Here is a 25,074-nt window from a genome sequence, read left to right as displayed (position 1 = left end):
ACTTAGCGCTCCACCCTTCAATCTAAATATGGTAACTTCTGGTTCTAAAAAACAGTTCAAAGTCCAAAACCAATAGTAGATGTTACTTTTATATTCTCATTGATGAATACATCATCACTGGGCTCTAAATACATTTTCAGTACCAGAAAATGATTTGAGATAAAAAAAATAACATATCCATGAACTCTGCAGGACACACTAAGGAAGAATCTAAGACACTGTATATAAGAGCGTAAAGGTTCAACAGCCCCTTTGACCCTTTTACAGTAAGGCGTTTACTGGGACATCTTCCCTTCCTCCTTTTCCAGCATATGTTTTCCCGTCTCTACCTCCTTGCAGCTCCGGCCATCTTTTAACACCAATGTGCATCCTGCTTTCATTCTTCTCCCGTGTCGGCAAATTCTGGTGGCACAAAGACAAAAAGCCGGTCTGTGTCATCTTTCCAGGATTGTGAACGTGAGCTGCAAACTGGCACGCGCACACCCGCACAGTCGCGCACGGACACACGAGAGGCAGCGGAGGAGAGATGAAGGAGCAGAATCGGAGCCATGAGAGGTGCAGAAAAGAGGAAATAAGAACAAGGGAGAGCGAATGGCACGCACAGCTTGGCATTTATACAGAGGATTTCCTCTCCACACCTCGTCTTCCCTCCGCTCGCTCTGTTTACATAAGGAGTCACTTCACATAGCTGCCATGTGTGTCTTGTATGTGAGCGCTGCATATATATGTGCACTTTCCAGTAACACGGAGAATAGCATACGTGGGAGCCTTCATTTCTTTTGCTGCTGAACTTAAAAATAAAAACCTCAAGTTTCACATTGTTTCGAGATTTTTTTGTTTGTTTTGTTTTTTCTTTTTCAGCAGTAAAAGTTATGAGGAAATTAAACTGCCTCGACGTTTTTTTGAAGCTACCGAGCAATATCCAGGCATTATCATCATCCTCTGCTGGGCTCTGTTGTGGTGTCAGCAGACTGTCTTCCTGTGGCATTTTAGCCAAAAGGTGATGGATGTCTCTGGCCACCTCTTTGCTCCCTCTTGAGGAATTTCATAAACCTCTTAGGACACTTCCACAGTCAGCAGACCTAGGAGAACACATAATATTTTCTTTTTTCTTACCTAAGGTATTCTTATCGTTTGAGCTTTGTCTTCATTTTCCGCCTCTGCTTGTCCCCCTCTAACCTGTCTCCCTCTTTCATCAGCTATCCAAGACTTATCTTTCACTAATTTACTTCAGTGAAAGTTACAAAGATCGGGCAAGAGTGCGATGTTCATGCTGTAGTAGAGGTTATCGTCTTACGTGTAAAGCGCAGTGGTGTTTGTTAAGAAACCAAGGAATCTCGTTTATCTTTTATTTTGTAAAAGAGTAGGTCATTATTTTTTATATAACAGTTTTGATATGCCCAAGAAAGCAAGCACACTGTCAGGAAAAGACTCTAAGGAAGGTCTGACTCTAACATCAGGAGTAATATAACTCTGTTTGAAGTCCACTAAAGTAAAGTTAAATGTAAAACAAGAAGTATTCTTAGAGGGCTTCCAATAGAGTTTCCTTCTTATCACTAATCACTACCATAGCAGAAACGTGAAGGTACTGCTTTTCCCAGTATATGTTGCTGCATGGAAAAAACGTTACCAAAACATCTGTGCCTCACGAGTCCCGCAGTGTTTGTCGTAGAAACACCATTTAAACGCTGAAATGACCAGCTTGGTTGTGCACTGCGTGCTTTTATATAGTTTTGAAACGAGTACCATTTTCAAATGATTTCATAATTTGTAGCCAAAAATAAATAAATAAAAATTGCATTCAATTCAGTTGGAGAAATGATCCGAGCCGGCGGTGAAGAGACTAACTGACAGAGTGGGAGAGGCAGAAATATTAATCTAAACTTTTCTCTTCAACCTGCCAGTGAGCTCCCAGCTTTTCCTCTGCTGCTATTATTTTGCCACCAAATCATATGAAAATTTGTCTTCTTTCAAAAGAAAACTCAAAGCCAGCAGGTGTTTGGATATGTAGGGATTTGTGTTAGAGGAGTGCCATCTACCTGCTCTGTAGTCCTATTCAGTAAAAGGACTAGATGCTACAATCCCTGATAATGCATTGCTTTAAATGGAGAGAATCTTGAGGGATGGCTGTTATGAGGAAAGGCAGCCCAGAAACACATCGTTGTGTGTCTCAACTTTCGGTCTTTTACCCGAGCTAATCTGCCATTTTTTTTCTTCCTTGGTTAGGTTCAGGGATTAGAGATCTGATCTAGATTATCATATTAAAATTTGGACAGATTGTCAGTAGTGGACCTTGGATTCATTGGGTGTTTCGGCCATTATCACTAGACACCCTCATCCAAGGAGGCCCTGCCAGGGTCGATCAGGCCCCGGAGTGTGTCAATGGTTTGTATGAAATTGTAAAATTATAATCATTTTATCGAGGACTTCTGGAGAAAAAAACCTTTTTGCTCTTGTAACCACATTTTTTTTAACACAAGGAACAAGAATAATGCAACAAATCTGTAGAGTAACTTCTTGCAGCACTCATAGTTTTTAAATCAACTTACTGTGATAGATTTAGCTGCTACTTATCCAACACAGGTGGGTGGAAATGACTTTTTAGCAGCAGTTCACAGACAAAGTTGAACAGTAGCAACAGTCCCACATTTTCTCCAAAAATTCTCCATAATTTACATAGTTTACTGTAGTTGACTTTAGCTCGTCAGCTAACTAGCAGTCATAGCTTTGTAAGCCCTGAGGGAAAAGAAAGCTACAGAAAGGTGAAGTTTCTCCAGCTCGATCAAAGGCGGTCAGCATAACTTTCCTTGCCCTTTGGGGGTTCTTGCTCACACAATGCAATTTGTAGTGATAAACTCCGACAAAAAAGTAAGTAAGTAGGCAAGTAAGTAAGTAAAAATTTATTTATAAGGCACAAATTATAAACACATTTTTAAACTCAGATTTCACTGACCAAAGTGCTGTAAATAAATTATTATATGTATTTATAAACACAGAGATGTAATTATTATATATATTTAAAAAAAAAATAGGAACATAGGATATAGAATTATGAGGCCTTCAACAAAAAACACAGCGAAAAACAACAACTAGAGGACAGCTGGGATGAACAAAGTTACAGATATAATAAATGAGGGATTAGTGGGCAAAAAATGTATACAGGAAATGTCTTTGTAATTACGTAGGGTATCAGTGTTGAAAAATGCTACAGTTTTATGGAGTCAGTTACCCAGGCTTGTTAAAAACTTTTGTTATTGTGGTTAAAACTTGACACTTGAAGTCTTTGGCCTTAAAGTCCAGTAAAGGAGTTTATTTTGGCTGAATGACTAATCGACGTTTAGCTATGCTTTCCGTTACAAAGCAGCTGTGCTACGTCACAAATGAGCCATTTTAAAAACCTTTTAACCAAAAAGGGCCTGAAACTAAAATTTGAAGAAAAGTCAGAAATATGAATGAAATGATGAAATGATGTGCTGATCCCGCATCAAGTGAAACAAACAAACAAACAAACAAACAAACAAACAAACAAACAAACAAACAAACAAACAAACAAACACAAATGGAATAAATGGAAGCAAAATGAAGTGCTGTATTATTTGTATGATGTATCCACCTGAGACTATGACACACAGTAGAGGTTCTCAGTAGGCTGCGTCATGGTACAGTCTGCAAAAGCCTACCTGAAACTTGATGTTAAATACATGTGATATTTACTTGAACAATGCTTACAGTAACATGGTGTCACATTGTACCACTACATGTTGTGTTACTTATACTGCTGCAGCAGTAAACAAAGCGATACACCAGGTCATCAGAAATAAGATTCTCATTCTCTTGTAATGTACATGTATTATTTATGTTCTTGGCAACCTGGTAAATATACATAACATACATGACATGTTCCTGAGGGAAACATCTGCTTCTTCAGCTAAATGCTCCACCACCACCACCACTGTGTCTGCCTTCCAGAGCATACAGCTGTTTTTATTTATTTAAGTAAAAACAGCTGCATGCTCATATCATGGCATACATTTTTTACATTACAAATTTCTTTCAGCTTGATAAGTCATGCTTTAAATCTCATTCAAGTCACATCTTGGGTCAAAATCTCTGTTTTTAGCAGTATTTCACCAAGTTTATGAATATGTTGCACATCACAGCTGCACATCGCTGAATGGAGTATTTTGACATGAATATCATGAAAACGTGGCCGTTGTCCTCATATAGATCAACGGCAGTGAAGGAAATGTTGCTGTAGATTTGATATGTTTCTATGGATTACAGCAAAAATGAATTCAAGGTAACCAGGGAAGCTATGAGTGAGAAAGATAGCTTAAACAGTCTTTTATAACCAGAGTGGATCACTCAAATGCCTTATTCAGATAATGCATATCTTTGAAGTCAGAGTAAAGTGCAGCAAACCTGGTGCAGTTCAATTCTACTGCATGTAGAATTGGAAACAAAGCTAATATTAGTGCTCCAATACCTGCAGACCACAGCACTTGGAGGAGTCTCGAGGGGCTGCTGCTTTGTTTGAGGGTTTCTCTTGATATTTGTGTGCGGGTGTATGTGTGTGTTTGGATATGAGAGAGTGTGGCTTCAGGGAGGGGTGGTGGTCAGCGCGCTGGGTCAGAATGCTGGCGAGGTACTTTCACAGAGTTTCACTGATCGATAAGTGCTTTAAATAGGGACACAAATACCTGAACACAGCATTAATTTCAATAGCTGGAGCCTATTTAAGAAGGAAGCTTTTTTGCTGAATAGATTGGGTGGATAGTAACCACACAGACAGACTGTAAGTGGCTTGAAAGGCCAAAAATGCCACTAAATGCCTTCCCTGGTGTTAATTTGCAGGTGTTCGAGAGGGAAATCCAGACCGCACATGCACACACACACACACACACACACACACACACACACACACACACACACACACACACACACACACACACTAAGTAAAGTGTGGAGGCTTTTTAAAATAACTTTAACACTGTACTCGTGGTAAGTACGAGTCTTGTGACATGCATTCCCACAACAACATGCCCACCAGCTTCACCCAAATGTCTATGCAGATCAACACGCATCGGCATAACATGGATGTAGAAAGAATTTATTTGACCTGCGGTTGACAACAAACCACACACTTAAACACACCGATTAGTGCAGTGAGTCACAAACTATACCCTAGGCATGGATGACCAGTACAAACTTGTGAAGGGAAATGAAGCTGAATAAAGGTGAATTTGGTTGGAAAACATACACAAGCAAGTGTCAGCCAGTGGTGCTGTGCTGACTTTTATTTCATTAAAATTTCATTTGTCTTTTGTTTTTGTACAATGGTTGAAAATGTGGAGTGGGAGGGCAAGAGCTTGTTTTGGCTTAGAGTAGTGGCTCGTGGCATTTACCTGCCAAACTTTTTGCTGAGCTAAGCAGTAGTGCTTCAGCACACCCTGCTGGTGATGGCAATTTGCTTGCTCTCCCCAAAGTTTTTCTTTATCTACCGATTTATTTTTATTATCCTTGTTAGTGCAATTCATGCCATTAAGACTCGTTTATAATATGAGAACCCTGATCTTTGTATGAGGAATTAAACTGACACAGATTCATCCTGTCAGAGTTGGTTGTTGCTCCTTTTTTCTTTCCCACAAACTTTCAGGTTGTCCAGCAGGTTAATTTTGGGACAAAAAACAGGAGTGTGTTGACCTGCGTGTGTGAGTGTGTGTGTGCTGCCTCTAAGGGATTTGTGTCCAACCCGTGGATAGTGGACAGCTTGCGGCTGGATTGATGGCGTGACGTCAGCGCGCCGCTACCTCTCCCCGAGGGCAGGATTAGTCGGGAGCGGCAGAGACAGCGATCCGGTAATCTCCCGGTAATAAATGGGGGGAGTCGGGCACGTTTGAAACTGCCGGTACCGAGTGACACCCCGAGGCCCCCTGAGACTCCGGAAAAAGTCCCCGCAGTTGCAGCACGATGGGTCGCTATGTGGCTCCGCAGCAAACCAACGCGCCCCGGGCAGGTAAACGCAGCAGGTAAGCTGTGGAGACGTATGGGCGAGCTTGTCTCAGGAGGATTTACACTGGCAAGGTGTTCACTGTCTGTCAACAACTGCTGGGGTTTTATTTTTACTGCTGGAGTCTGCCGTGGTGCATGTGCGCGTGTATAGGCAGCTCTGGGGGAGATTATGGGTGGTTCCTGTCAACTTTGCAGCCCGTGCGAAATTAGAGTAAAATACGTCAAATGAAATTGACTGTAAAGGATTTTTTTCTCCCCCTCTTGCCTAAATGCTCTTAGCGGTCTTTTCATGAACTAACACGCTCAGGCTGCTGCGCTGGACCTGTGGATGTCAGGGATGCAGGGGAGGATCACGAACCCACGTGAACTCGGTTCACTCATCTGTTGTTGACCGACCTACTGCTGCCAAGGGTATTTATGAGAGATTAGAGAAGACATCATAGGTGAATGGCAGACTGGTCTATCTATCTATCTAGTCTGGTTTAGTGTTTTGGTTGATGTGATTATGCTCTACATATTAAAGATTTCTCTTGTCTCTACTTGTCCCCCACTCTAAAGGCCATCGTTTAGTAGGCATTTATTTACTGAAATTCACTATTTAAGTTTCAAAGGTTTAAAACTGGTGTCCCTCTCCCTCTCTCTATGAGAGCAACTCAGAAGGGGGCCAGAATAAAGGACCACTTGTCAAGCCATGACTGTAAAGCTTACCTGCCTCTGGGTGTTTATGGTTTGGCTCTCACCTACTTGGCACCTGCCTCAGAATAACCAGATAACACCTACTTAGAGTCACAGGCAAATTTGTGGCCACCATGTTACTTTTACCGCTACCGGTTCTTTACTGCCAGTTCACTTTATTTTGCGGGTCAATGTGAATAAAGGTCCAATTAAGCCGGTGATGATTAGTGAGCGGCTTCCTCCGCGGTCAGCGCGCTGAGATCAGAGAGAAGCCTCAGGAGTTTTGCGCATGAAAAAAAAAAGATGAAGACTGCGAATGGTCCAGTGAATGGAGACAAAAGAAGACAGAGACGTTGTGGTTCTGCACCACTTGGGACAAACAGTGCGGTTGTGTGTGTGTGTGTGAATGGGCGGTGCGCTGACTTGGGTTGAGAGAGAGAGACAGTACCACCGCCGGACACGAGATAGAGAGAGAGAGCGAGAGAGAGAGGGAGAGAGAGAGAGAGAGGGAGATTGCGCTAGGCGAGAGACAAGAGTGTTGGTTGGAAACACACAAGGTGGATGATTCTCGTGCGTGCAGCAGCAGCAGCAGTAGACACACCACCGTGCGTCTTTACGCTCAGAGATCACCCAGCTCTGATCTCCTAACCTCTCCTCTTTCTTGCTTGTCTAGCAGCAGCTTCACCTGCGAAGCCACAGCGGAGGACAGCGGAGCTTCTCAGCGGACACTTTGCTGACTGAGAGACGGACGCACAGAGCCCTCAGCGTACTTTAACCATGGAGGAGAGTCAGTCGGAGTAGGGTAACTTACTACAACCTACACCATCCACAAACAGACTGTCACAAAGGACGCCAATCTTCAAGATGGCCCGATAAATTCTTGACGCCGTGCTTCGGAGATTGGATTGTCCATCTCTCAGTAGCGGAGGAGACAAGCAGAGAGGCCGTTATTTGGTTATTTCAGTCTTCAGATGGACCGTGTGCCATCCGCACTTGCTGCTAAGATGCGCTGGATCACACTGGTGCTTGCCGGCTTGACTTTCTGGGGCAAAGTTACTATTTGTAATTGTTTCGACTACGAGGAGCCAGACTATGAATATTATGAGGAAGAGAGAGCGGAGACCATTGACTACAAGGACCCCTGCAAAGCTGGTGAGTCATTTTACTTTATTTTAGCTTTTAAATTATAAAAGTAACACAAGAACTATATTTATTACTCTGGTCGCGGTGATCCTGCCCTCCTACAGCTGGCTCCGAGGCGGCACGTGCATGTGTGTATGAGGGATGACAGCGCGCTTCTGCCTATAACCGCATAACCGGTGTCGGTGTCTGTGGCGATCTCGCAGATGCATGCCACGTGCATGCCACGGTGACGGTCACGTTAAGTCTGATGCACTTTTCAATGCATGCAAACACACAAACATGCTCACATTCAGCTCGAGCATCCCCCAGAGTCCAAATGTTGGTGGCGCGCATGGATCGCATGGATGTGTAGGTTTGCGCGCGTGTGCAGATGTCAAGTCAACTAATAACAGGGATAAAAATAACAGCTGGATTTACACAGGCGCGGATTCACGCTCTGTCTCTCTCACACACGCGCGTGCACACGTGATAAACATTTAACATTTACGTAGTTGTTGTGGAGTAACACCTTGATGTGGCTTAATAGGCTATGAACGAGTTTCTTGTGTGTAAAAAATAAAAGAGAGAAAATGTTTCACTGGATCGAAAATAAATGTGTCGGTTGTGTCGGCGAGTGGTTGCCAGTTTTTAAAGTTGGTTTTATACATAAAAAGTGTAGTTTTTTTAAATAGGTGTTTTATTGGGGGTGTCTTTGTCTTTTTCACCGCAAAGCCTGCAGATTTATTTTGGATTTTATATAGTCGCTCACTTAACCAGTCCCTCTCCTCCTAGTTATTCTCCTCTGCTAGCGCCTGGACCATATCCTTTAAATACAGTACTTGTTGGTGACCATTTACATATTCCCATTTTATTAAGGCTGGCGATGATGGGAAATGTTTTAGACTGTTACTAGTGTAATGACGACCAATGGCAGCACCAGATAATTTATAGAGGGTCGCATAGAAACTGGTATTATTACGTTTTCAGCGGTGTGAATTATCCATGTTTTTCTGCTTATCCAATTAATGGTTACGATTTTTGTGAGAGCCTCTTCCAGCTGTACTAGGGCTAGAAGAAGGGTACACCCTGGACAGGTCACCAGCCTGTTATAGGGCTGACAGAGAAACAGACAGACACACTTACCTATAATCAATTAAGAATCACTAATAACCAAATATGCGGCAGAGAACCCACGGAGTCACCAAGACACCATACAAATACACAGAAAGGGCCCAACAGGCCAGTGGATTCAACCCAGGACCTTCTTGCTGTGAGGTAATGGTGTTTACCACCAGTCACTGTGTAAATGACTGTAGGCCAAAGAGTAATTAGATTCAGTCCTCACTCTTCTTATTATCTTATACAGACAATACATCTAATGCTTTTTTTTTTTTACCTTCACTTGATGAAAACAAGCTTGTGCTGCTGCTCAAGTTATTAATTTTTAATTATTGATGAGCTATAAAATTATTACCTTTTTTCTTAGGTTTTATGTTTTTGTTCATTTGGGAACAAAAGTGATGGAGAAATTGTTCTGCAAAAAGGTGTTCCTGTAAAACAGAAGAATACATGTACCTCAGGACTGATGAGTATATACACAGTGCCCTGTGGAGCTCCATCCTGTGTTGTGTTGGATGACCACAGTTAACTGTGTGGTGGCCCTGGCCATCCTTGGCCACTACTTGGCGCCTCCCCTAATGATCCCTGAAGTGCACAAACCATTAATAAGAAAAATTTGGCACCTAGTAGTTGTGTCTTAGGTAAAAGCGAAAATGCAGTTCAGTTCAGTTTCATATATAGAGCAGCAATTCACAATCACAGTAGGCTCAAGGTGCTCGAGTTTGCTCCAAAATTAGAGAGAAAACGCCAACAACGGGACACATGTGTGATGATCTTCTTGCTTTTAATCCTAGAACAATGAATTTCATAAGCTAACTTACTATTTTTTTGATATATTTTTTAAGGTTTTTCTGACCCTCTCCTCTCCTCTTTTTATAAGAGGGATGTTGGGAGGGTGTAAAATAAATAAGCATCTTTTAAAATCTGGATCCTTGTTTGGGGTTACACCCTCCTGACTTTGTGTGTCTTTCTCTGTGTGTGTTTGTGTACATGCATGTCCATGTGTGTTTTAGTGGTACTTAATGTTGTCTGCGATGACACATTGGACTGATAAGAACTCCACCCCAGAGCGCTAAGCGTCCGCAAGCTGACCAACACACATTCCTCACATACCAAATACACAAACCTGACAACCGTGGACACTGGCCAGTGTGTGTGTGTGTGTCTGCATGTGTGTTTGCTCATGTGCATGTTACACTGATCTCTATGTGGGTGATTTTTATGTTGACTCTGCAATCCCATGTCTCTGTGGCTTTTAGCTATGCAAAGAACTTACCGTTCATGCGTTTGTGTGTGTTTTGATGGGAGCCCGGCAGGTTAAAGGGAGTCCGTAAGTCTACGCATGTTTGCGAGACCGAGCGAGTCTTTAAGGTTAAAATAACTGAGAGAAAAAACACAGCGAATGCATTTATTTTCTGAAAATATCGACGAACATAAAGAACCTTCTATACTCAGCTGCTGAGATTTCTTGCAGCACATTGCATAAACACACACAGGCACACACACTCCTAATAATCAACACATATGTTCATCTTATAAGCCTTATAATTTTACAAGTGCCATTTGCTTTTAGGCATTTCTGTTTTACTGGACATTTGACAATTGGCACCTTTTTACATCATTTGAACATGTATAGCTCATTTATATTAAATACTGAGTCCCCAAATTTCATTCTCCCTTTATTTTCTCCTCTGATGATATGGTTTATAATAAGAAAATGACAAAACCATAACATCTCAGAGTCAGTGTAGGTTTTTTAAACTGTGAATCCAGCCCCACTGGTGAGGTATGAAACTGCTGTGGGTGGGGTGTGGACGACCAAGGTAAAAAAAATATGTAATTAACTTGAATGATTTGTGCAGGATCGGATAAGCGGAAGAGGATGGATGGATTTGTGCAGAGATAATAAATATGAGTCTGGTGATGCAATGTTGATGACCTTTATTTCTCTAAAATTTAATTTGGGTCATTTTTTTATTGTTAATAATTGCTAAAAGCTGTGCATGTGTGTGTGGTGGGGTCAATGAACTGTTTTTTCGGGTTCTGAAGGCGGAAAAAAAATTGAGAGCCACTGGTGTGGAGGGTGCTCTGGAGCTTTGGCCTGTTTTGCATGATGCTCATCGGCAGATTCAGTTTGCTTATCTTCTCATCCGGCTCAAAGTTTGCAAAGTTTTCTTCATTTTATGGTGTCAGTTTATTGTTTAGATGCACAAGTCTTGGGCTAAAAAATAACATTACTGTAAATACAAATGAGTAAATGATTCTGTTTTTGTTTTATGCCTGCATCCTCACCACCTGGTGTCTGTAACTGTCCCACTTAGTACTGTGTGGGAGCATGTCACTTAATATCTGCCTGCACATTCTGAAATATAAGCTTTCAATATGCTAATACAGCCACAGATACGGACACAGAAATGTTTCAGTGTGAGCCTGCAGAGCCTCTGACAGACACTCATGAGTGTCTGCTGATGTGCAGCTGAATTTAAACCCACTCGCACGCACAGATCTGACTGTCTCCTGAGATTTTCTGGAGTAATCGTGTTGCAATTAATGCACTGACTTGGCAGCTATATGCAGCTTGTAAGAAGTGGAAGCGCGACTCATTCCACGCCTGACCCCATGGCATCGGTCTGAGTGGTTGGTATTCCGCCTCCTGTTTTTGCTGGGAAAACACAAGGGGAATATTTGGCTGTCTGCTTATCTCCTCCGAGTCCCGCGCTGGTAGACAGGGGAACACACACTTCCATGCCTTTGTGAAGTGATTTCCCTACGCGAACACACATGCACACATGCGCACACACACGGTACACACACACATGCTAAGCTCCCTCCATTCACCCGCGCTTATCTCTTCCTGGTTGTCTGCATCCTGCTACTCAGCTGGAGATGACACACATACGCGCACGCCCACACACACAAATGCGCACACGTATGTGCCCCTACGCTCACTCAAGAGTCATTCATGCTTCCTTCCAAATCACTGTTCTCATAAAATCCTCACACACATCGAGTGAAAGCTAAACAAACCTCGGTATCTAAAGGCTGTGGGTCTTTTCTTCAGGAGGAATCCGAGACATAACTACCTTTTCTCTACTTTAAACACAATAGTCGGGCATCGTAGGAGTGTGTGTGGGCACAATGTGTTGTTTTTTATGGACACACATCACTGAGATCAGGTGTTACAACACATTTTTTTAAAGCAAAATTTGTTGGAGGGGTGGCACAGTGGCAAAATAGTTAAGAATTGTTGCTTGACAGCAAGAAAGTCCTAGCTTTGAATCCACCGGCCGGCACGGGCACATCTGTGTGGAATTTGCATATTCTTCCTGTGCCTGTGTGGGTTCTCTCTGGTGCTCCAACTTCCTCCCAAAGTCATGCATGTCAGATTAAGCAGTGAGTCTAAAAGTCTGCCACAGTTGCCAACTTCTATATTTCTGCGTTAGCCACGCCACCCGGTCCAGGGTGTACTTCACCACTTGCCCTTTGAAAGCTGGAATAGCCTCAGGTCTCCCACAATGCTAATGTGAATAAGCAGTTTGGAGAATGGATGAATGAAATTAATGAATGAACCAAAGTTGTTTATTCTCTGCATCATGTGCACCTAAAGCAGATTGTCACTGCACATAGTCAGGTAACATGGCTAGTTACATCACAGTCTTCAATTCAACCTTTCTTTGGAGGGATCATCTCATAAACTGTTTCATATTGGCTGACGCTCATTCAGATGTGATGGTGGAATATATAAGGTACTATACTACACTGTACTTTACTGTAAAATAACTGTGATCTGTTCTATCAGTTTCTCATTTTATATGCAGATACTGGCACATGGGATTTAAAGAACCATTTAAAGTGTACGCCACAGACTGAGGGAATTGCGTTATCTTGTTCACCACAGAACCAGATGCAAGGTGTGCTTGCTTGAAAGTCTCGTGGATAGGTTTGTTTCAGTCAAGAAGGACAGCAGAAAGAGCGTCAAACAAAACAAATCCAAAATAAACAGGACACGGATTAAGTCAGACATACTGTAGCATGAAAAGGAGGAGCTGTGGTGGAGGTTGCAAAGTGGCTTGCAGATGCACACCAGGTGCTCTTATCAATATTGAGGGAAAAAATCTGATGTTGTTATACAGGTTGATGAACATTATACATACATATATCCATGCAATGTGTTATGCGTGTGTACACTTTCTACCTTCAAATGTTCTGCTAGGCCTTTGCTGCAATCACCTTTAGGTGCTGCTTGTTTGTGGGTTTCTTTGTCATCATTTCCATAACTTAGAAGCTGCTCTGTTGGGATGAGATCGGAAGACTGACTTGGCCAATCAAGAATATGGCCTTTATTCGCCTGGAGAAGCTATTGTGTTGTTTTTGCTTTATACTTTAGGTCATTGTCCATTTGCACTGTAAAGCACTGTCTGATCAGTTTTGCAGCATTTGGCTAAGTCTGAGCAGAGAATATAACCCTGTACACTTCAAAATCTATCCTGCTACTTCTATCAGCAGTTGCATGATCAATAAAAAACACTAGTAGCCTGGTTGCACAAACAGGAATACATGTCTAACGCCATAACGTTACCTCCAACATGGTTTATACATGATGTGGCATACTTTGATAATGAACTGTTTCCCTCCTTCTCCATGCTTTTGTTGTTGTTGGTTTTCTTAACAATGGGAATAATTCTATGGATTTCCACTTTAGTTATCGTCTGTGGTGTTTCAGGCTTCCTTTTTTTTAAAGAATGCACTGGGCTAATTATACAGATCTTTTATCTGCTTAATTTGTCATAAAGGAACAGCAGTAACCTGGTTATAAAAGAGCTGCTTGTCAATCAATTGTTGAATTAATTTTGAGCCTTTGAAAACGTTGAGACTGTATATTGAAATGACTTTAATTCCTCAACAGTTAATGCAAAGCTTTTGTTGAAACCCTTGAATTAAACCTGAAAGTCTGTGCTTCAATCACATCTTTATTGTTTGATTTAAAACCCACTGCAGTGGCATAGAGAGAAAGAAATTAGTAATGATAACCAATACAGCTGATTAGTACGAGTTGAACTCACACTTAAATTTTCTAGAAGTGTCCCAAGCGTACCTTGGATCCTGGGATTTGAACGCCTGTGCACGTATATGTTCGCTGTGTACTGTACATGCAGCCCACCAAGTCGTGACAGTGAGCTGCAGCTACTGTTCATCCCTTCCCCCATTCATCAGTAGGAAGGAAACTAGAGCAACATGTGTATGTGTACATTTGGCACCGCGGCTGCCTTGCATCTGTGTGTGTTAGCGAGGGAGCAAGTGGTCTCACTCATATTATATTAAACAGGATTTTCCCGAGCAGAGTGCTCCTGCCACTGAGCTTCCGAAGTCTTCCTCAGGATTCCCGCCTCAGCACAAACTCTGCGGCCATGCCCAGGGCCGACTGTTTGTTCTGGAGCGTCATTGTTCCGGAGCAGCAGAAGCCATGAGTCAGCATCGCCTTCACATTGCCCACCTGCCACGCACCGTTCAATTATTAAATGTCTGGGTGCTTTTATGTCACCCAGCTTTCCCTGATGGTATTTATAGAAGCAAAAAAAATAAAAAATAAAAAATCAGACCCATTCACACATTAATGTCTAAAGGAAAGCCTCTTTCTCCTGGCAGTCAAACTTGTTTTGTTGTCTAAGTACTGTAGCAGCAAAGCTATGCTCACAGCTCCTCCCTACACTCCACCTGCTCCAGTTGCAATCTTTGATGCCTAAGCAAGCTAACCCTACAGGAGTGATGACCATATACCTGAGCAAGCCTGTAATGTCACCTGTGGCTGAAGACAGATACATTTAACCAAACCAGGTAAAGAGAAATCTTTTTTTGAGTTGAGATCTCTGACAAGGATCTCTTTAGGATCCTTATGATGTCATAAATTCTGGTTTTCTCAGTCTTTAATTGCCCCCATAGATAATCAGCACTGTTGAGATCAGGTGACTGTGGAGGGCAGTTCATCGTACCTCTTCTTTCCTCTTCTGTGGTCTTCTGCTGCTGTACGACTCCTTGTGGTGCTGCTTCTCCTTTGTACAGAGTTCACCAAGCGATGTCTCCATTTCCCTCTCAATATCATACTGCTTAGTGGAATTTGAGGCACAGCTAATGGACGAACAACAGCTACAAGTTGATTATTTCAAAAATTCCTCCCATGTGAGTCAATCAATTCCGCCTGAGTCTCATGTGAAGGCTGCTTCACTGGAAAGAGCTACAACACAAAGAAGTCTGATGTGCTGCTCACTGTCACAAAAAAATAAAAGTAAAATGTAGGTTAAAGTTTAGCATACTAACCAGGTTTTCTACACTTAACTTCACGACATAGTCTTTCTCTTTATTACTTGATTACCCAAAGCGTAACATAATTTGTTAAGCTTTGAGAATTTCATACGTTTTCCTTTTTAATGTTAACTTTTAAATCACTCAGTCAGATGATTTTGAAATGCAGCAGTAGCTACCATAACTTTGCCTCCAGAAATTAAAACATTAGACGATCTTAAGTTGTTTAATGCAAAAGGCAAAATTACGACTTAAACAAAAGAAATTCTGTGATCACTGAAATGGGCCTTCTGCTGGTCTTAATGGCTACTCTCAAAGGTTTCTATTTTTTGTAGTATGAGTTGCTATTGCTTCTATTATTATTGTTAGCTGTGCCTAGAAGTCCTATATATGTCGTCTGCTTTTTGATTAAATAATATGTGTTGTTCCTGTTGTATAAATAAATAAAGTACAAAAACATACACAAACACAAATACTTTATTAGCCAACTGCCTTTGATACAGCAGCAGAGTTGAAGTATGGATGGAGCTAGCCTTGTCAGATTTCATGCCTTCACTTGATCTAACTGAAACTCATCGTTTATGGTAACTGCGCTGAACTCCAACTTCAAATGAAGTTACTCATCCGGTAATCGAAACTATGTAGTCACACCTGGGTTCAGCTATCTGCGATCTCAACAAGAACAACATTGTTCTCCGTTCTATGACTTTCATTTGTGCATTTAAAGGCCCGTTGGCTGCTCGTTCCCTGGGTGCAGACCCGGGGCACGCTGACGGGAAACCGAGCCGTAATCACGTCCCGTCACAATGTCTGGCCAAACCCATGACCCGCTAGGGAGGAATCCCAGTGTCACAGTAAAGTGATTAGGGGGTTACACCAGTAAGTGTGTGTGCATGTGTCATATGATATTATGTTATTCTGTCTCGTACCAAACATTTCTTCGCCCGATCTCGCTGTCAATTTATAGTTCAGAGTTCTAAGTGAGCAAGGCCTTTGAAATCTTTTCATTCATTTCAGATTTAATTACACAGCAACCAGTTCACAACACAAGTCATCTCAGGTCACAGCACATTTAAGGTCAAGACCTTAGAAAAAAGAGAAAACCCCCTTTGAGCAATGAACAGTGGAGATTAGGTGATTTTTACTCAACATATTTGTGCTCTTCTACACTTTATCTTCCATCCATAGCATTTTACAGCATTTTTGTCTTTTGCTTTTGATCTCTTGGCATAGACTACTAGAAGTATTTACTGAAAAAACTAAAAATAGCTCCAATGGACAAAAGCTCCTGTTCACTGGATTTGCTTATGATCAGTCTGGACTTCATTCCGGGTCATTTCAAACGTCCAGGTGTGTGCCTCACGGCCCTGCCATCTGTTTTCAGCTGTGTTCACGGATGAAGAAACTGTGCTTATTCTAATCTCTAGACAAACACACACGCACACTGTGGCGCAGGTAAACACAGTGATGTGTCAGTGTAGAAGTGTGTAACTGGGTCTTTGTCAGTGTCTGGGACTATATTTACGTCTGTAAAAACATATAATTAGAGTTTGCGTGTTTTGTGTGGACCTAAGAGTCAGACCTCAGCGCGACTGGTGATTTTAAAGTTTCTAATTATGGTTTCAATTCAGTGATTACTCACCAACATACTGTAAATACCCAGTTTTATTCAGGATTTTTTTCTATTGCATGTCACTCTTGTCTCTTGCCTCTGTGTCTCTCTCTGTCAAACCTACTTGCAGCAGGGTGTGGATATGAACATTTTTGGACTTGGACTAAGCAGCTACATTTTTCGCCTTTCCCCCCCCCTGGAAGTACATTTTTGACCAGTGATAGAAAAACTGCAGCATCTCTTTACATTCCAGCACCTTGCAGTAAGTGCAGTAGCTCGTCAGTATTCCATCTTAAACACTCAAAGAAGAATAGAAATGGCCGTTTCAGTTTCAAGTGCTACTCAAAGTCATACTTTGCTTCACAATGGACAATGGGGGCTGTGGACAGTTTGGTTTCACAGCAGTTATTTTGGGTTTCGGGATAAAAAAAATCCATAGAGACAATCCATGTAACATCTCCAGGAATGTCAACACTTTACAATTTGTGTTTGAACCTAATGTTTGATCAGAGTGTTGTGAACGTTACGAAGGTTGATACGTGGGCTTGTGTCACACATAAGCCGTGTCACAAGCCCCCTCCGTGTGCTCTGTAAAGGAAGGCCAACTTGAAAGTGCTTTAAAATTGTATTTTTTGGAATGGTCATGGGCGCCTGACTCCTTTAGTTGGTAAAATCAGTCTAATGTTATACAAGACCATAAGACTATTTACTTATTTATGACCTCTGTATGTATTAACCTGGGGAAATCTATGATTTCAATCACCAGTTTCAAAACTTACTGAATATGGTTTTTGCAAACTTTGTAAATTAGGAGTAAAATAGATAAAAAGAAGCAAACTCACCGAGCCAGATCACTCTCCAATATTTACCTTTAAAGGAAATATTGTATTTTGTATAAATTCATTTGGGTTTTTAAATTCAAGACGTTTGTAGTGCAGTAAAAGTCAGATAAGAGATTACAGGCATTGATTTGTAAATGACCTGACATGAAAAACTTGATCTTAGTATATGATATTATACCACTATGACTAACTAGGCAGCTCATTCTCTTTCTCTTAGCAACGCTGTCTTTAAACATACAACACACTTTGGAGTAGAAGTGTAAAAGTGAGGTCAGAGGTCAAATGTGACATGATATTTTAACTCTTTATATGGTACTTTATACATATTGACAATACATACTGAACTTGTAAGATTCATAGTTTCTAAGTCATAAAGCTTTTTGTCAGTTTGGTATAAAAAAATCATGGAGCTGATTTTAAAGATTTTGGTGTTGCATTGAGCAGTGTCCAAGTCTTTCAGTCAGCTCCAGCCTTCACTTGTCGTGCCTAACTTTAAAAGACCGAGATGGTGATGGGCAAAAGTCGAGGTTTCAGAATATTAGTTGACAAACCAGTGGAGGCATCTATATCCATTTTTTAATCTTCGGTATCACCGTTGTCTCTTACAAGGGACATGGAAATCTTGAATCCATATTAGGCTTTTTAATGTAATCATATTTTTTCCCCTTTTACACTTAACAGATCATGTTAGCTTCCAGGCTCATTGATATTTCCCCTCACTTTGCACTGGTTTGCTCTACTGCATGTTTCAGTTATAGTCTTTAAAAAACAAGCCAATATGAATGGCTTCCATTTGAGTATTTACGCACTATTGCTTTAGTCCTGGTAGTGCTTTTGATTCTGGCCTTCATCACACAGGCTGCTTGCTCATCCAGGACTTCCGTTAAAACAGAATCATTCGTAGCAGAGTCGAGTTTAAATCGAGGCTGAGCCTAAAGAAGTAAAACAATGTGAAGCCAGACAGTGAAGTAATGCTTCAAAATATCAGGAGCTCCAATGGGTAAATCAAAGTGTGATAATCCAGCTCTGACCAACGCAAAGGAACTATCTTCAGCTGCTCCCTTATTTCCCAAGGGGTTACCACTGCGGATGGATCCACATATTTGATTTGGCACAAATTTTACGCTGGCTGCCCTTCCTGATGCAACCCTCCTGTTTATCCGGCACTAGGATTACACCAGCTTGCGACCCCTGAGGCTGGGTTCATGTCTCCTCCTGGTCTAGAACCGGGAATCTTTCATGTGTAAGGCAAATGTGGTAATCACTACACAACAGAGCATACACACAGTATATATTTTTTAAAAATGCACAAAACAGGTTCTTTACAGTATAAACACAGATTTCCTTCTTAACAAAGCTGAGTTTTTAATAGTGAACAGATATTTGGGTGGAACACCAATTTAATAAATCCACTTCATAAGCCTCTCAGCTCAAAAGCATGCCGTATTGTAACGCTTTGAGGCCTGCATTTTTGGTACTTTGGCTCATCGTGACCTTTTCCGGCACCATCAGTGTCGAACTGCAGCACCTGCTGTTGGTCGCGAAGGGTTAAAGTAGATAAAGCAGCTTGCACAATGATTAGTTTTGGAGAAAATCCTCAAACGGGGCCGAGATAATCTCTTTTTTAATATAACGGCACGTTCGCAGCCACATTTATATACAGCATAATAATATCACACGAGTGAACGGGCTCATATACATGCACATGTTCACACACATGGACGCCCACATCTTAGCCCACCTACACTGTGACCTTATATTTGCTTAATGAGGAGCTTAGTGAGGTGTGTGTGTGCGGTCATTGTGTATGTGTGTTTGTGTTAGATACACCCCAGTGAGTACAGCATGAGTGTAGAACTCAGTAGTGCATAATTGTGTACTGTACTGTAGTGCAGTCAAAACGTACAGAAAAAAACCTGCAACATTTATCACAAATAACATTCAAGCAAACAAATCTGTTTAAAAAAAACAGTTAATCTAGCTGCATTTTCACCATCTTAGTTTGACAATGTCTTATGTGACAGATTAAATATCTTGAGAACTCAGTAGTTTACTTTCATGCCTTGAAAGCTGCTGGCGTCTCCTTTAAACGAGGGCTCTGATGTGATCAAAACCTTTTTTTAAAAGCTTTGTAATGAAGCCTGGAGTCTCTCTGTCTTTTTGGAAACTTTGCACAATAAATCCGTACCGACAGATGCGGTAATGAAGGTGTTCTCTGGTCACATATTCAATTTTCAATGCCTGAAACGCCCCTGTTGTTGTTAGCGTAGCTCTTAGCAATCCCATGATGCCTTGTTTGGTTGGAACGTGGCCATCAGTGGCTGTGTTACAAACCTGCCAAGTAATTAAAAGGGCTAACTGGACATCTGAGTTGCAACTCATTGCATGGAATAACAGAAGATTGACCTCATTCTCTATAGACCTGCACTTTCAGGGTAGTGAAAGCATAATGAATAAATCAGCATAGATGCAATGAATAATATGTAGATTCTCCTTTACAGATGTCTATGATATTGTAAGCTGTGTGTTGAGGGTGTTTTGAGCATTTATAGATACACATACTTATTATTCAGACTATTTTTTAATTAAAACCTGGTTGTTCTGAAAACAGATGGTACGTTACAAAGCTGAAGCCAGACAAGTATTACTACACAGGAAATAATCACTTCGATCTAACTGCTTTGAATTCTTGTTTAACTTCATCAGTTATAGTTATAGGCTCTTTCTCTACCTCTTTGCACTCGCATTTTGAGCGTAGTTAGAAATTACAAATCATACATCAATCGACATTAAAAACGCATTTCACTGATAGCATTAGGATTAATATTATCATTCCAGTTTTAACGCTTTTATCACAAACTCTACTGGGAAAGATAATGCAGTGAAACATTTCTGTGGCAGTACTCAAATGAACATGGCAACGACTGTGAGTGTTTAAACTAGTTTAAGAGAAACCCAAGCAAAAACAAAAATCTTTTCCATCTGGTGATCACAAAACAATCATAAACAACCACAAAAGTTCAAGCAGGGAAAAATAATACATTACTAAAACAGGGCAGCTATTATTTTTTATTTAAATCCTAATTGAATCGCATTGTGTTATCATTGTATTAAAAGCTTATGTTTGATTGCTCTTTTGCATCAGTGTGTGCATGCTTTGTTCAGATGACAATGAGTGACGCTTGCGTCTGTTGGACATTTGCTGTCGGGCTGCAGAATTACTTGCAGAAAGCCGACTTCAGCTGTGTCTGCTTGAGAACTTGATCAATAAGACACAAAGCAGTCTAGCTGCTAGCTGGCAACATGGTGGGCTGGTGGGGTGAATACGTGTGAGTAGTGATGACTCTACCTCTCAGACTGTGTTTGGTGCATTACTGTTGTGTGTGTGTGTGTGTCCCTGTGTGCTGCTGTGTGTGTTTGCTGCAGTGCCCCTGCTGAAGGGCGAACAGTAAGGCCCTGGTCAGCATGATGTAGGCCTCCTGGGACGTCCTGGGGTTTTTGGATCAATACCTTTCCTCCTGCATCTCCCTGCATCACTGTTCTCATCCCTCCTCACCCCATGGCTTGACTTTGGGCTATTTATGGTATCTCTATGGATTAACAAGACCCTAACAATCAATGGGCCAAACTTACTATCACTGTACTCCCCCTCCACTTCTCACTTTGTATCTCTGCTTGTGTCAGCTCCTTTTCTCTGGAAAACTTTTAGTCCTTATATTTTTCCCTTGTTGTCCTGAAATGTTCAGAACCAAGAGAAGTGTAATCTCAGGACACTGTCACATTCACGCTGGCCCACAAATAGAAGCAAAAATGAAGGGAAAGTCTTTTTCCAATGCACATGCAAGGTGATGCAGACTGTGTTTGTATGAGGATTGTCACATTGTCCTTTCGCTGTTGAAGTGGCAGATTTAAGTCGATTGTTTGTTCAGTGTTTTTTGTTTTTTCACCATTCTGTGGCTCACTATGACAGCAGAGAACATACTAGAGGAAAACTTTGACACCCACAGCAGTTTGGTGTCAGAAATAACAATTCTAATAGGCCTATCCAGACCACATCTTAAAAAACGTGCTGGTGTAATTGTGCGGTTTTTGCGACTTTATGCGTCAAAGTCGCACCCAGATCAGCCTTTTCACATACTATTAAACTTGTTTTTATATGTGTTTTTAAATGGTTTTCCTTTCAACCAAGGATTAATCCAATCCAGACTGTTGTTATAAAATGCCCAGGGAAAAAATATATTTAAAGGGATAGCAGAGTCTGTTTTGCATTCAGTCTTGCATAAATAACCAAGCTGCAAATACTCGAAAAATGACAGCTAGAAGTTTGATTAGTACCATTCATGACAAATGAAGAATGGATTTTCCTAAACAAATCTCTTTCCAAGCTGAACTGTGCACAAGTGTGTGACGTACTGCCCTCATTAAAATACCAAAAACTGATTGGTCATCTCTGTGAAGTTCAGCATGAACCCAGTTATGTAGCAACCACCACCTGCAGCTCGAGTTTGAGTCAGATTTAGCAACCAAGACACTGAATCATGAAAGATTAATTAAAGAAAGACTGAAAAGAATTAATTTTTCAGACTTTCAGAAGTTAAATTCTGATGCTTTTTGTTGGTGTTGACTACTTTGGACTATTGTGCGAACAAAGCCAGCTGCTCGTTGCTCTCTCTTGATTGTACAGTGTGCATTCAGTAAGTTATGCAATAAAAGCAGCGATTAACATGATGTTTAATAAATGCATATCTTCGCACATCTATTTCTTTTACTGTTTCAAGCTACCTCAGGCAGCCTGATCAGATGCTGGCTCTTTCTGGTTTAAAAGATGACTTTTTACATAATATATATAAAATAAACACATCGCTTCACATCCAGCTCTAATTTACATTGCTATCCTTCCAATCTAAGCAAAATATAAAACACCACTAAGCCACACACACTCCCAGACTGCATCTGATGTTGTTATTCATAAATCTATGGACGCAGTGGTTTGCTCTTCTCTGTAACAATAGTGCCGAGTTGAGCACAATGGCACCCTGACCCCCTTTTCCTTTAGCGGCAATCCCGATTAGCTAAGTGACAATCTTCTCCCGTGCCATTGTTAGTGTATTAGTGTCTTGAATCCCTGTGGAGGCCAATAACTCAGCTCAGCTAATCACTCAGAGATGACTATCGTTCAGTTGTCCATTGTTACAAGCTAGCGGGGTAATTGTGTTTATGTGTGTGTCTATGTGTATGTGTGTGTGTGTGTTGGACTGAGGTGATGAAGAGACTGAGGAGGGAAGGTCTATTACAGTACGTGCACTGCAGCTGTTTTTGCCACCGTGTAGCTTCTCAAAGGTATCGAGGTATCATTGCAGCTCGCCTGTAGACCTGACATTTGAAAAATCGAAGCAGCATGCTCCCTGACGGTGATGTTGGACCAAAAGTTCTAATTAAGTCTTTGATTTGTCCTTTTCATGTACAAACATAGATAAATGCACATTTTTATCTGTTTTCAGGGTCACCCTGAAATGATTACATTTTATGTTTTCTCTTTAATCTCATTAATATATCAAAAAATGAAGCAAAAACAGGTTTTTGGACTGTTTTTTAATTTTAATTCTGAGTAAAGTTTAAGACTCTTTACCCTCAAAGCATCATTGTCAGTAATTTCTCAGGTTGTCTTGGGAAAGTCAGCATCATCAACATTAATCTGTTGTTCTCAGCAGGATGGTTGAAAGGAGACTGAATGGGGAGTGCAGGTGCACAGCCATATTCCAGTCCTTTTTTCAGAAATCCTGCATTTTGTTCATGGAGCTTTTAGAGATTTTGGAGTTTTCCTAAATACAGCCCTTGTGTTTTCTTGGCTAATATGTTGTGGTTGTCTTTTGTTGAAACGTAAACACCAAAATGGAGCGCTTGTAGCTTGAACCTCCTAAGGAAGCACAGACTGGAGCCACTCCTATTTTGCATTTAGAGGAACCCACTGAAGTGGTCTGAGCATCCGATCGGATGTTTCCACTTTCATTAAGAGTAACTGGTAGAAGATCACGAGGTAGCACCAGAACAGGCTTGATAGATTATATCTCATTTGTCCAGGAAAGAGAGGATGTCAGTGGTGCAAGGGCAGGAGTAGAGAGAGTAAACAGCAGAGCAGTGAGTGTCCTGATTTCAGACCACTGTAACAGCCACTGTTACCAGTGCTGAAGTTACTTAATTACTACCTGGAGAAAGTAATTCGTTACACTACTTGTTACATTACTTATACATTACTTCATAACACGACCTGAAATGCATATAAACCATAGCCCCACATGCTAACACATCGATCACGCACACTTTTTTTTTACAGTGTTTAAATTTGAACATAAAGCGAAGTTTGAACCTAGAGCAAAGAGACTTCAAAGTAATTGCTACAGTGATTCTACTGTAGAAACATGTACAGGTGTAAAGGAGGCTTTAAGCCTAACTGCTCTTCATTGTCTTTGTTACCTGTTCAAATTCAGGCTCTGGCTGCTTGGCTGGGGTCAGCATGCACTCAACTTTAAGGCCATTCTGGATTCTTGACTAGTTTGTGTCAACGTGCTGTCTGTGCAGCTGCTTGCGGAGAGCTGATGTTGTATTTGCAAGAAGAAAAAGACACCTTCATATGTTTTTCTTTTTTTTTTTTTGCCCAGTATGCAGTTAACTGAGGAACCTTTGTAAAGTGATTACATAATTGTAACTGTAATCTGATTACTGAATTTAGTGCAGCAATGTGTTACATTACTGTGTTACTGAAAAATGTAGTGTGACACAATTAGACACGATTAACATGTTACACCCAACACTGAAGATAGCCGTGTGTGTGTGTGTGTGTGTGTGTGTGTGTGTGTGTGTTAAGTAGCAATAGGCAGCTGCTTTGATCTCTGAGTTTATATTAGATACAGATTTCTGTATATTAGAGCGGAGCTTCTGGCAATTGATTGTTTTGCTATGCAGGAAGTTAGACAGTTGATTGCCAGAGGGTTAAATTAAGTCATCACTTCAAAAGTATAGGATGTCACTGAGTAATATCCTGGTATGTGTAACATCTACCTTAGCAGCTGCCCAGACTCTAACAAAAGAATATTTGTATTTCCCTAATCCGAGAAACCATGACCACTGAACTGGAGGTTGTAATAGGTCAAATACTTTGAACATGAATCAGACTTCAGAACAAATAAATCCCTGCTGTAACAACCTTGAAATGTTCATTTACAATAGGACTACAGGTACATTTAAGTTCTTTCTGTTCCCATGTGTTAAATAAAAGTAGAACGAAACAAACATTTCCATTTCCACTCTGTCACAGACTGTTGTACATGTGGTATTTGAAACACAGTATTCCGTTTAACTTGTACTTAACTTTTATTTTTCTTTTTTCATTGT

General features: G+C 41.0%; 1 protein-coding gene across 3 annotated transcripts in view; it reads left to right on the top strand.

Moving 5' to 3' along the window:
- The first annotated feature begins 5,574 nt into the window (after nt 1–5,574).
- Nucleotides 5,575–25,074, top strand: part of tll1 (tolloid-like 1) — a 58,831-nt gene continuing 39,331 nt past the window's right edge. Inside the window, exons 1-2 of one of the 3 annotated variants that reach the window (XM_013274116.3) lie at nt 5,575–6,029; nt 7,364–7,839. In XM_013274116.3, the coding sequence (XP_013129570.1) occupies nt 7,659–7,839 (181 nt within the window). In that variant the 5' untranslated portion in view covers nt 5,575–6,029; nt 7,364–7,658. Of the gene's footprint in view, nt 6,030–7,126; nt 7,840–25,074 lie in introns of those variants that run through there. The other 2 variants (XM_025908290.1, XM_003449690.5) reach the window with 2 other exon arrangements.

This window comes from Oreochromis niloticus, linkage group LG6, assembly GCF_001858045.2.
Source record: "Oreochromis niloticus isolate F11D_XX linkage group LG6, O_niloticus_UMD_NMBU, whole genome shotgun sequence".
NCBI classification, from domain to species: domain Eukaryota; kingdom Metazoa; phylum Chordata; class Actinopteri; order Cichliformes; family Cichlidae; genus Oreochromis; species Oreochromis niloticus.
The sequence above is the reverse complement of the archived record's forward strand: the minus strand, read 5'-3'. Positions and strand labels throughout refer to the sequence as shown.